We start from the raw sequence: 12,740 nt of genomic DNA on the forward strand, positions 1-12,740 counted from the left end.
GGCCATCTTGTAGTCGATGAGAAAGCATTATATACAATGCTTTTTTAACTACTATAAACGGGTTAGCATTAGTTATTGTGATATCATTTGTTTACTCAAAAAATGGTAACTATTTCTTAAGATTAAACTAAAATATATTCATCTTATTATTGAACTACAAATTTCTTAATTTACATGTTTCGGATGTTCCTTCAGAGTTGACGATAGTTTACTTCCTGGTCCAAACCTCCCGCATGGGATGGGAGCGGGCAGGGTTTGACAGTCCAGCGCGTAGCCATCCGTAGCGAGCTGTGAAAACGTGTTCTCCCGCCTTCCCACTGTTGTTGTTTTTTTCGTGGGGGTGACTATACGCAGAAATAAGAGAGTGTTGTCCGGTATGTATACCATCCTATGCCAACTTGTAGTCGATGAGAAAGCATTATATGTTTTTTTTCTAGTATAAACGGGTTAGCATAAATTATTGTAATATCATTTGTTTACTCAAAAAATGGTAACTATTTCTTAAGATTAAACTAAAATATATTCATCTTATTATTGAACTACAAATTTCTTAATTTACATGTACACATTAATTTTTTTAATTTTTTTTTTTAGCAAAATAATATACTTCCTGAGATCAAACTAGGATTTGTCTTTCTTGACTTCTGCTCAAACGTGCACACCGCCATGATGCAGGCTAAACGGTTTTTGCCTCGTTCTGACCCAGCGGACTATTCGCCAAGCAGTAATTTTTTTTCTTTAGAGCAGTGTTTCTCAAAATTTACAATTAACACCCTACCCACAACCAGAAAAAAAAATTTTTACTCTCGTCCCCCTATCCAAGTGAAAGATAGAAGCGCTGTAGCGGGATCCGCGGTGGAGACAAATGTTTCATAGTTTTTAATTATTTTTTACCTTCAGAAATTTATTCTCTTGGCGTCTACAATACATTATTTTATTTTTTGTCTTAGAGGGAGCGTAGGTACAATAAAAATCTGTAACAAAGAGATGATGCTGGCCGGAAGTGACGTGTACAAGAAATTTTAGACTTCTTCTTCTTCTTCTAGCCAGCTTTATCGCTGCTGAGCTGTGAGCTCTTTTGCAGACTGTGCCAAGGAAAAAAAAAGTGTGCTGTTTTCTTCAGTTGTTCAGGACTGCCGTACAGTGTGTTGGTTATGTTGGGCTGGAGTGGAAGTAGGGTCTGCCTAACGCGGGCACGCTGCCCTGCCTCATCGTGGCGCCCGCGTGGAAACGGCCATTTGAGGAAGTGGCTAGGCGAAATGGGTAGCAAAACAGGACTCCCGTGGGGATGCCCACGGGTAGACGAGAGTCCACCCCTTGCACGGGCGGGGTTGTAACAAAGTCCCCACAAACACGTCACCAATCCATGCGCTGTTCCTCAAAGGGACCGTTACATAAATGGCGGATCCCGCACAGTTAGCTTGGTACATTGAAGGAAAATGGCAGAAGTCCCCGGTGCAGTCCCGGCCTTCGGCCGTGTCTCTAGTCCACGTGTCGGGGGCCGAACGCATCGGTAAACAGCAATGCCTCACATAGGCATTGTCTAGGGTCTCTCCCAAACAGAACTGTGTGTTCACACAGGTTTGTTTTTTTTTTACTGTTTGGCATCCAAGCAGGTTTTTTTTCAAACTTAGAGCTCGAAGAGCCTTCGGCTCAGCTCTTAGACATCAACAAGGGTCTGCCTAAGGTGGATTTGGGAGGGGCATTGAAAAAGGATATGGTTTACGGTTTCAAAAGGGCGGGCGCAGTGTCTGCAAATGGGGAGATGTGTGGAGTTTATTTTGTTCAGATGGTAATTTAATAGTGGTGTGTGTCCTGTTCTTAGTTGGAAGATTATAGATTGTTCTTTGCGGGGGAGGAAGTTAATACTGTCCAGTTTGTCCATTTTAAACGGTAGAGTAGGCCTATTAGGGCTAGTGTTAGGCTTTATCATAGTAAGAGAGTCCTCTTGTTTAGATAGGCAGCTGGGAGAAAGTTAGTTTTGCTCTCCATAGAGAGAAAGACCACAACGTCGCTTGGTTAATATGCATGACTAAATGCATGACACGTAGGACGTAATCATCTTCTTTTTTGAAGTAACGTCTGTATTATATAAGATAAGATAAGATAAGATAGAAATGTGACAGTTCAGACGTTAGAAAGACGAACAGAATCTCAAATCCCAAAATGACGGAGACCTATTTTAGTGTCCCCCTTCATTAGAACGTTTAGAATCTATCTGCTGTACCCACTTGCCTCTTCCTCCTGTCTCCAAGCTCCGCCGCTACATTGTCTACTTGCAGCTGCCTGACTCCTCTCCCTGCCCATTCAGTTTTTACTTTTCCCTTATTTTATTCAGTCTCTACTTGCCTCTACTCACCTCTTCTTTCATCCGCTTCCTGTCTCCATGTCCCTACTTTCAGTTTCTACTCACCTCTTCTTTCATCCGCTTCCTGTCTCCAAGCCCCTACTTTTAGTTTCTACTCACCTCTTCTTTCATCCGCTTCCTGTCTCCAAGCCTCTACTTTTAGTTTCTACTCACCTCTTCTTTCATCCACTTCCTGTCTCCAAGCCTCTACTTTCAATTTCTACTCACCTCTTCTTTCATCCGCTTCCTGTCTCCAAGCCTCTACTTTTAGTTTCTACTCACCTCTTCTTTCATCCACTTCCTGTCTCCAAGCCTCTACTTTCAATTTCTACTCACCTCTTCTTTCATCCGCTTCCTGTCTCCAAGCCTCTACTTTCAGTTTCTACTCACCTGTTCTTTCATCCACTTCCTGTCTCCGAGTCCCTACTTTTAGTTTCTACTCACCTCTTCTTTCATCCGCTTCCTGTCTCGAAGCCTCTACTTTCAGTTTCTACTCACCTCTTCTTTCATCCGCTTCCTGTCTCCAAGCCCCTACTTTTAGTTTCTACTCACCTCTTCTTTCATCCGCTTCCTGTCTCGAAGCCTCTACTTTCAGTTTCTACTCACTTCTTCTTTCATCCGCTTCCTGTCTCGAAGCCTCTACTTTCAATTTATACTCACCTGTTCTTTCATCCACTTCCTGTCTCCAAGCCCCTACTTTCAATTTATACTCACCTGTTCTTTCATCTACTTCCTGTTTCGAAGCCCCTTCTATTAGTTTCATTAGCTTCCTGTCTTCCAATAGTTTAAAAAAAAAACAGCTTTCCTAAATCTAGAATATTCTAGATTCTCGAACATACACCGAATGCGCTTTAATGACGCTTAAATGACTAATTTTACACTGCCCAAGCTATGTAACTTAACCATAAAAAGTGCCAAATTTCGGCCAGATTTTTGTGACGAGTAGTCATACACTGTGTTACACCCGTCCCTGGCTGACACACATCAATCAAAACTGACATTTCATTCCACAGACGGTTCGATGTACTTGAACTCCTACAAGGTGGTTGGCATCCTGGAGTCGTCTGAAGACAACATCGCGGTGCCTGTGTCGGTGGTGTACGGAGCTGTGGGCCTGCCTGTGTTGAGATTGTCTGGTTCCAGCGGCAGACTAGTTCGCGATCCGGTGAGCGTTGAAGGGTTGATAACAGTTTTGCAGTGGCGTGGGTTTAGTTTTATTGATAGAGCGGAGTTACGACTTGAGGGAGAAACATGTTACAGTATCAATCCCTTGACTTGTGTAGTAGGAGTGCTGTTACGATTAGCGTAACAAAATCCCATTCACTTGTCCCTGTCTTCAGCTGGATAGCAGGATATCACGTGATAGGCCGGTCCTTCCATTCACGTTGTCCACTCAAGTTAATATTTGGATGGTCATTTCTTCTTGCTGCCTTGACTGTACCTTAAAGGTTTTTTTTAGAGTGAGTTGAGTCTTTCAGCATGGCCAAACCAGTTTAGCATTCATCTCTTCACAACATTGAGAAGCTCTTCTATTAAGATAAGATAAGATAATTTGTATTGGTCCAATCAAAAAGAAATTCAGTTTGACTACAAATGACCTGCTCACCGTAACTACTATGACAATAACAATATAGATGCAAATACGAGCAACATTCACACACGAAACATATACACACTCACAACCAGCGCTTTATGAATTATTTTAGACAGCCAGAGTTTTGACTTTTAAACAAATGTTCTCTTCCTAATATCTGATAACCAACAGAGTCACTTGTCTGAGAAATATGATATTCTGTACTCTAGTTTTACAGCCTGTATTGTTCTGACATTTCACCCTCTAAATCTTAGGTTGTAAGCCTAGTTTACTTTGACTTGCATTCCTTTATCCTTTTCTGTAAGTCTTTATTTTTAATTTTTTTTTCCTTTTTTGTTTGGGGGGTATGCAGGTGTCTTGACACCATATAAATAACATAATCCTTCATAATAAAATGTTGACTAACAAAAAATGAAATGACCATAATAATTATGGAAATTTAATTGTGTTCATCTGTAGGGCCTCCTTTTTTTTTTAAGGAGGCCCAAAATAGAGGCTAAAGCCCAGAAAAGAGGTGATGGAAATACCCAAAAAGAGGTAAAAGCCCAAGGATTCCTAGGGTGTAAACAGCTCGACAACTGAAGTCAAAAGCTAAAAAGCTGAGGTATCCTAACAAAAAAAAATAGGCAGGGTTGGGGGGGTCATCTACAACAATTCAGCCCAGGTTATCCACTTACATATACCTTCTATTTAATTATTTACATCTTCTTGGATCCTTCCCAGACAGAAAAATCCATAAAGTGACATGATTAAAAAGTTCGCATACAGTGTCAATAAAGTTAATCACAGCATTAAATGCTATTTATTAAATTTCCCTCAAATTATTTCCCCTTTCTACTTGCAATTTTATCACCAAATACCTTGTATTTATTGACGACAGGATCAAGTGATAAATATTCTAAGTCATTCACCAAACGCAATCCAGATCTGGGCTTAAGCTGCCTTAAACAGCATGTGATAAATATCCTAAGTCATCTACCTAATACATTTTAGATCTGGTTCTAAGTTGCTTGACACACCATGTGATAAATATCCTAAGTCATCTACCAAACACAATCTTGATCTAGGCTTAAGTTGCTTGACACACCATGTGATAAATATCCTAAGTCATCTACCAAATACAATTTAGATCTGGTTCTAAGTTGCTTGACACATTTTGTGATAAATATCCTAAGTCATTTACCAAACATAATCTAGATCTAGGCCTAAGTTGCTTGACACGCTTTCAGAGACACTAATTTACTTCATCAAATCTAAACTAGATTCTTATGTAAATATATTTGTAAATCCAAACTCACAAGCTTGTATAGAAATATCTCCTTACTACCTGGACTTAAAGTGCCCCATATATTCCTTACATGTTTACCACTGCTGATTGGCTGGTAAACAATTAAATATAAATACTTTTATTCTCAACTCCCGCCAGAGAGCATATTTTTTAATGTTCATCCAATCCACTTTTGGATTTAACTCGTTTGCATTATGATTGGATACGGAAAAGTATGTAGGTCACAGGCTGAGTAGCCACAGGAAAGGCTGCATTTCTCATTAATCTTCAGGCTCAAAAGACAAGCCTTATCATTATTAGGATTATTATTTACCATTTGAGTTTCTTAACTCCTAAATTTGTATGTTTACTAACTCTTATAATTTGTTCCGGGTATTCATGTAGCAATGGTGTCCGTAATGCATTGCTCGTATTATATGTTTACCTTTATACCATGGGTAACTCATTTCACACCCTTCATAAAGTTACCTAGTAATTGTGGGCTGAACCCCCCCCCCCCACACACACACACTAACAGATGTAATTATATTCTTTTCTACATACAGGGCAACAACTGATGTGTCTAAATTAATTTCTTTATTCCTTTCTTGTCTCAATCAACATTGTATCTTAAGCAATAACTCTTATTGCCTCCCTTGCATATGTTTAATAGGGATTGTTATCTCCCTTGCCAAGATCTTGTATTTAGTGTTGTGTTGTTTTAAGCTATTTTGTTGTGTCATTATCTCCCCTGTGTGTACTCAAGCAATTTTATCAATCTGACGAATGCACCTCAATTGAGGGCATCGATGCTACATGAGAGAAATGTCCTTACCTGTGTTTTCTTCACAACCTCCCACTGGTTTCTTCCTACTTGCTACTTCTTAATGGCGTGTGACAATACTGCCTACTTGCTACTACTTGATAGCGAGTGATAATACTGAATCTATATATATATATATGTATACACCTATGTGATACCACTGCCACGTATACACCTATGTGATACCACTGCTTACGTATACACCTATGTGATACCACTGTCACGTATACACCTATGTGATACCACTGTCACGTTTACACCTATGTGATACCACTGCTACTTATACACCTATGTGATACCACTGATACGTATACGCCTATGTGATACTGATTGGTACTACGAAAACTAAGAATCACACCTACGATTACAATTTACTGCTTCCTATTGACACTACTGCCCACAGTAGATTATTTCTGCCTGCAGTACCTACTGTGCCCACGGTAGCCTGCACACACGCACTACTGTGCCCACAACCGACTCCAGTGACTTTGGGCTGACACTCCAATGCAAACACTGAGTCTACGACATTTTAAGTGCCATCTTCAGCTGGAAGCCCTCCACCATGGAGCACAAGCACAGCTAGCTACGACGTCGCTAGGACTGTTAAATAAGTTCAATCAAAGACAAAGTGACACACTCTCTCCCATTTGAGCTAAGAGTGATGATGAGACCTTATCATTACGAGATAAAATGAGCCTCTTCCACATGTTTTATCTTTTGTATAAATAAATACCTCTGTAAATTTTTTTTTATCTTACTCTATTGTCTGTTTGTTGATTGCCTGTTTCACATTTATCTGTGGTGACCCAGCGCATTGCGTAGTCAAACAAGCATCCCCTAGACCAGTGTTTCCCAAAATGGGGTAACTGTACCCCCAAGGGTAAGACTTTGGAGGGGGTACGCGTTGCATACCATCAACTGTGCTGTATTTTTAAAAAATATTTATTTATTATGTTCTTTTAATAAATTAAAGTGTGTGTGTGTGTGGGGGGGGGGGGTCGAGGGGTTCTCAGCATCACAAACATTATAAAAGGGGTATACGTAGCTCAAAGGTTTGGGAAGCACTGCCCTAGACACAAATCAAGCCACACACATACACGCCATACAAGCTGGTCGTCACACATAGGCCTAGAGCTCCAAGATTCTGTTAGTCTCAACTCTTCACTTTAAAAAAATCAAAGAGTTTAGAATCCATTAACTTATTCTTACATATTTTGATGTTAAAATGAAATGTGTTTTTCATTTATTAAAAGTTATTGAGATTAGACTTTCCAACCTCCATTTAGATTTTTTTTTTTAAACTTTCATTCATGGCGAAAAAACAAACTATTAAGAGCTAGCTCTTTGGCGTATCCGATGTACAAGATAAACGAAGTATGGATTAGCTATGTTTGTTTTTTTAAGTTGCGTTATAAGTTTGTGAATAACATTTTCTAAAAGCTTCTGTTTATAGCACAAAATAATGTCAACATGCCATGAGACAATCATCTTATGACTTACTTATTACTTATAAGCAAAGGGACGTTATAAAGGAGATTTGTTACGAAAATTAACTGCCCTTGCATTGAGATAAAGTTCAAGTTTTAGGTCAGTTGCTATGTCTCTTAAGCTGGCAATGCTGACGTTCAACTTTGGCGTCCTGGGCATCCATTTGTCGTGAAAATCTACATTATAGCACGCACGGAGGCCGAGTGACTAAGCACTTGGGCTTCCCAACCTGGGTTCGAATCTCGGTGTAGACTGGGAAGTTCGACATTTTTAAGGGCGCCCCTGAGTCCACCCAACTCCAATGGGTACCTGGCTTTAATTGGGGGGAAAGTAAAGGCGGTTGGTCGTTGTGCTGGCCACATGACACCCTGCTCGTTAACCGTTGACCTTGGATATCGATGTCATTAACATCATCTGCCCTATAGAACGCAAGGTCTGAAAAGGGTATTTTTTTTCCTCCAATATAAAAGCTCTATAAAATTATAAATAGAAATTACTAATAGAAAAAAACTTTTTACTGACTATATCTTTTCTTCTATTTCTCTTAAAAGACTATATTTTCAAGGCAATTTAGAGTGTCGTCGACGAAGATGGAGCAATTGAGCGCCATGCTGGGCTTTCTGAAGTATAATAACTGGACCTACTTGTCCATAGTGCTTCAGGCAGATTATCTCCAGTACCTACAAGAGGACATCTACCTGAAAGTGCAGACGTACGGTATGTGTGTGTCCCAGATAATCCAAGTGACCAGTTTCTCGGACTACGATAGCACCATCTTGACGCTCAAGGCAATCGGTGCCAAGGTTGTCATGCTCTTGACATCCAGCGAGGCTGCTCGTTTATTCATGGAAGCTGTCAACAAGCACCAGGCTCACGATGACTTTATCTTCTTGGTCACCAGCACGTGGATTGACCTGATGATATCGGGCCGCCTCGCGAAAAGCTTTTTCCTTTTCACAACCACAAACCTGAGGATGCCCAATTACACTTTGGCGCTTAAGAACTTGAAGTCCAATCCATGGTTCCCCCTCGCTTTGAAAAAGGCATCATGTCTGGACGAGGACTGCGAGTACGACTTCATCACGAAACGCTTCCAGTACCTGCAGCTGAACAAAGGCAACATCTACGACGCCGTCTTCATTTTCGCTCACAGCCTGCACAATATGATCCAAGAGAAATGCCCCAGAGCAAAAGGAAAAGACGCCACGGCGTGCTTCGATGCCAACTCTTTAGAGTTTTCCTCGTATTTATCCAACGTCTCTTTCGTTGGCGCCTCGGGAAAGATTTGGTTTGACCGGACGAACAATAAGAAAATTGTGTTCAAAATTTATCAAAATATTTTCGACGTCAGCAACAGGTCGATCGAGCTGCAGGTAGCGTACTACGACGTGGAACGGAAACGGATCGTCTTATCGCATCCGTTAAATTTAAATTGGATAAACTTCACGGTCAACGAAACCCAGGTGCAGACCTGCTGCCAGAAACCGTGTGCAGCGAACGCCTACAAGTTCAGAAAGGGCTGCTGCTGGCTTTGCTACGAGTGCCAGAACAACGAGAAGGTGGCCAAGAACGAGACTACTTGTGAAAGGTGCCCGCCGTTCTACTGGCCGGCCATGCGGGATGGGAAGCTCGAGGTTTGCGAGGAGATGATACACATTCAGCAAGACTGGACCGATCCGGAAGTGGTCGTTACCCTGGTGATTGTTGCCTTGGCCATCTCCTACTGTTTCCTTATATTCCTCTTGCTCGTGTTTAAAAAAGACACCCAAACAGACAAACACATCATTCTCAAGTACTTCCATCTTGTGGCGGTGTTGATGGGATTCTCGTCTGTGCCGTTTTTCCTTGTCAGGGTGACGCTTCTCACCTGCACCATTTCCCTGGCTCTCTACGTGATGAGTTTCGCCCTGGAGTATGGTCTTCTGCTAGTAGAGTCCTTGGAGGTGTATCGCCAGTGTAAGGACGTCATTAACGAGAAGGAGCTGAAGTGGACGACCCCGTTGAATCAGTTTATCTTCGTTGTCGTTATATTTACGATGGAGGTAAAATATTTTAGAGTTCTGTCCTATTCTTTTGTTTTAGATGTTTTAACAATTTCCTTCAGATTGGAAGATCATTACTTCCCTGACCTAACCTCCCGAGAGACACATTAAAGCCACATTCCTCGTCCCATATGCTAGGACAAATTTGTACAAATACTCCTTCTTCCCTAGTGCTATTAGAGCATGGAATGGGTTGCCTGAGCTAGCCAGGAAAACAAGTGACTTGGCAGAATTGAAATCATTGGTTAATATGTCTACAAGTAAATGTGTACATGCATATACAACATAACATGAGACTATATAAAAAGGCATCCAAAATAGGGATATAAGGCAGTCGGTGGCTAAATGGTAAAACGCTTGGCTCCCGAACCGATTGGTCCCGGGTTCGAATGTCGGTGAAGACAGGGATTATTTTTTTATTTTGTCACTTTTCGGACCCCCGTAGGTCCAACCAAAATTAAGTAATGCGGTTTGTCGTTGTCCTGGCCATATAACACCCTCATTAGCCGTCGGCCATACTAACGGGTAACCTTTACATTGTCTGCCCTATATATCTGACCTGTAGATTGCAATGTCTGGATGGAATACTTTACTTATATTTTATCAAATTTACTGTCTGTTTGGGGCAGGCCAAGCTTTTTAGACGAAAATGCACCTATTTAACACAACTATCATCCGATGGCTATTTATGCATTCGAGACGTGGGTGTCAGCCTTGAGTATCATGAGGCGGCTATCTGTGGCTCCACAAAAATGGTTGAAACGGTAGTTAACTCTCTTAACTCAGTCACAAGGAAATTCTTCTTCTTCTTCTTGAATCTGTCAGGTAGAGTTGAGCCTTCGGCTCTTGGAACTCTAGGCCAGCAAAAGTGAACAAGAGCTCTCTCTCTCACCGGCCTGAATGAGAACAGTGTACACTGTTCTGTCTAGCGGGTGGGTCAGACTCGTGGCAAGAGGCCGCGTACACTAAAGACCCCCGCCATTTTCCTTTTCTATACCAGGCTAACCGTGCGGGACACTCGACCAATTACACAAATGTGTGGCAGAGGGTCGCATAAGGTTTGCAGGGGCTAGTTTTCGGAGCCCAGCATTAGTAATTAGTCTAGAGGACGAGAGGCCGATACTAGAAAGAGATAGGCGTGTACATCCTTGTATAAATGGGTGCCACACCTTCATGGACATCTCGGGGCAGTGGGCAGCCAAAATCACACCTTGGACATCAAGCCAACGCCATCTCACGCATAATCACGCCTGCCACACTGACACACACTGTCTATTCTATTCTATTCTATTCTATTCTATTCTACTCTACTCTATTCTATTATGTTATATTATATTTCATTAAATTATATTATATTATATTATCCTGAATTGCATTATATCTTTACCAGATGATCGCCTTTATTGTCCTGAAGTTCATTTATCCAACGAAGATCGTGCAGTACCAGCCGCAGCTGAACGTCAATGGAGTGGAGACCGGCTGCGAGGCGTCCGTGCCCCAGACCGTCACCTACCTCATCTTCACCATCTTTTTCTTAGCGCTCTGCCTGGTCATCACGCTGAAGTCCCAGAACGACCGAATGGGCGCCGAGCATGGGCGCGTCCTCCGCGTCTTCGTCTTTCTCGCCCTGGTCAGCTGGCTGGTCTTCATCCCCGTCTTCTTCACCGCCGTGTCGCAGAGGGGCAAGATCAAAATCCGGATCACGGCGGTCCTGATCAACCACGTGGCATCCCTGGCCTTGAACTTGACCCCTAGCTACCTGATCCCTCAATGTGTCAAGAGGAAAGATTCCGTTTACTTCTTCGGGGCATCATGGGATCCCAAGGACATTGTCATGGAGTACATGCCGCATAAAGAGAAGCTGATCAATGACCGTAAAGAGCGTAAAGACGGCACGAGCATCTCATAACGAGACTTGACCTTTGCACTTGAATAATCTGATATATATCTCTCTCAAGTCTTTCTGCTTAACAGTTACCATTTTTTTTTTCGCATTATTTTAAAATTTCACTTCAGATAGTAAACTTTGTGACAAGTGACGGACATGAAGCCCACATTTTGGCTTGTTGAAATGTGCTTAGAAATACATAAACAAAGAGAGAGAAATAGAGAGAAGAACATAGAGACGGAAAGAGAGAGAAAGAGAGAAAATGATAGAGAGAGAAGAGAGAGAGAGAATGAAAAAGAGAGAATTAGAGAAAAAGAGAGAGAAAGAGCTAGAGATAGAGAAAAAAGAAAGAGAGAGAGAGAGATAGTGAGATGGAGATAGAAAAAGAGAGAGAGAGATAGAGAGAGAGAAAGAGGTAGTGAGATAGAGAGAGAGAAAAAAAGAGAGAGAGAGATAGAGAGAAAGAGGTAGTGAGATAGAGAGAGAGAAAAAAAAGAGAGGGAAAGAGATAGTGAGATAGAGAGAGAGAGAGAGAGAGAAAGAAAGAGAGAGAGAGAAAGAAAGATTGAGAGATAGAGAGAGAGAGAGAGAGAGAGAGAAAGAGATAGTGAGATAGAGAGAGAGAAAAAAAAACGAGAGGGCCGTTAAATTTCATTGTAACAGATACACCAATTCACAGGCTAAAAAGGTAAGTTCGTTAAAATGTGGCCCTTTTATACAAACTTTCCGAAACAAAACAAAGATATTAAGGGAAAGTTTCGACCACAAGAACAGCCTTTAAAAAAATCAACGGGGCGTAACCGGTGTGTACTTGTATTACATCATTTCTAAAATAATTGTAATGTTATTAATATAGCGATGTCAACAAACATAATGTAGGCTTGTCGCGATCTTGTGTTCCCCACTGTCATGTATTATGTGATGCTGGTCTTTCTGTGCGTACTATAGTCTCCATTAGAGGGTTGGGTTATGGGGCTTTTGGGTACATTGGCACAATTTAGGCCATGACGGTGCGTGAAATGTATGACCTTTGTGGTGGGTAGTACATGAATAACAATGAATAGTTTTTAAAAAGGTGTATTTTGTGAAAAAAAAATAATAACATTGCTTACACAGTTAATTTAAAAATTTAAATGTTTCACTTTTAGAAAAGAAAATGATTGCAAAGGGACGGACTGACAAACCTCATAACAAATAGCGGCCATTCCCCTAATAAACTAATAAGTATGTTTAGTACAGCCACTGGCCGTAGCTAGGAATTTTCTATCAATTAGAGGCCCCATGGGGCTTG

General features: G+C 41.3%; 1 protein-coding gene across 2 annotated transcripts in view; it reads left to right on the forward strand.

Moving 5' to 3' along the window:
• The window catches only part of LOC106053982 (metabotropic glutamate receptor 1-like), a 21,344-nt gene extending 9,460 nt beyond the window's left edge, over positions 1-11,884 (forward strand). For both annotated transcript variants that reach the window (XM_056028185.1, XM_056028184.1), the window contains 4 exons: positions 595-724; positions 3,361-3,512; positions 8,071-9,561; positions 10,952-11,884. In XM_056028185.1, the coding sequence (XP_055884160.1) occupies positions 595-724; positions 3,361-3,512; positions 8,071-9,561; positions 10,952-11,470 (2,292 nt within the window). In that variant the 3' untranslated portion in view covers positions 11,471-11,884. The remainder of the gene's footprint in view (positions 1-594; positions 725-3,360; positions 3,513-8,070; positions 9,562-10,951) is intronic.
• The last annotated feature ends 856 nt before the right edge of the window (positions 11,885-12,740 follow it).

This window comes from Biomphalaria glabrata, chromosome 4 (genome assembly GCF_947242115.1).
Source record: "Biomphalaria glabrata chromosome 4, xgBioGlab47.1, whole genome shotgun sequence".
Taxonomy (NCBI): domain Eukaryota; kingdom Metazoa; phylum Mollusca; class Gastropoda; family Planorbidae; genus Biomphalaria; species Biomphalaria glabrata.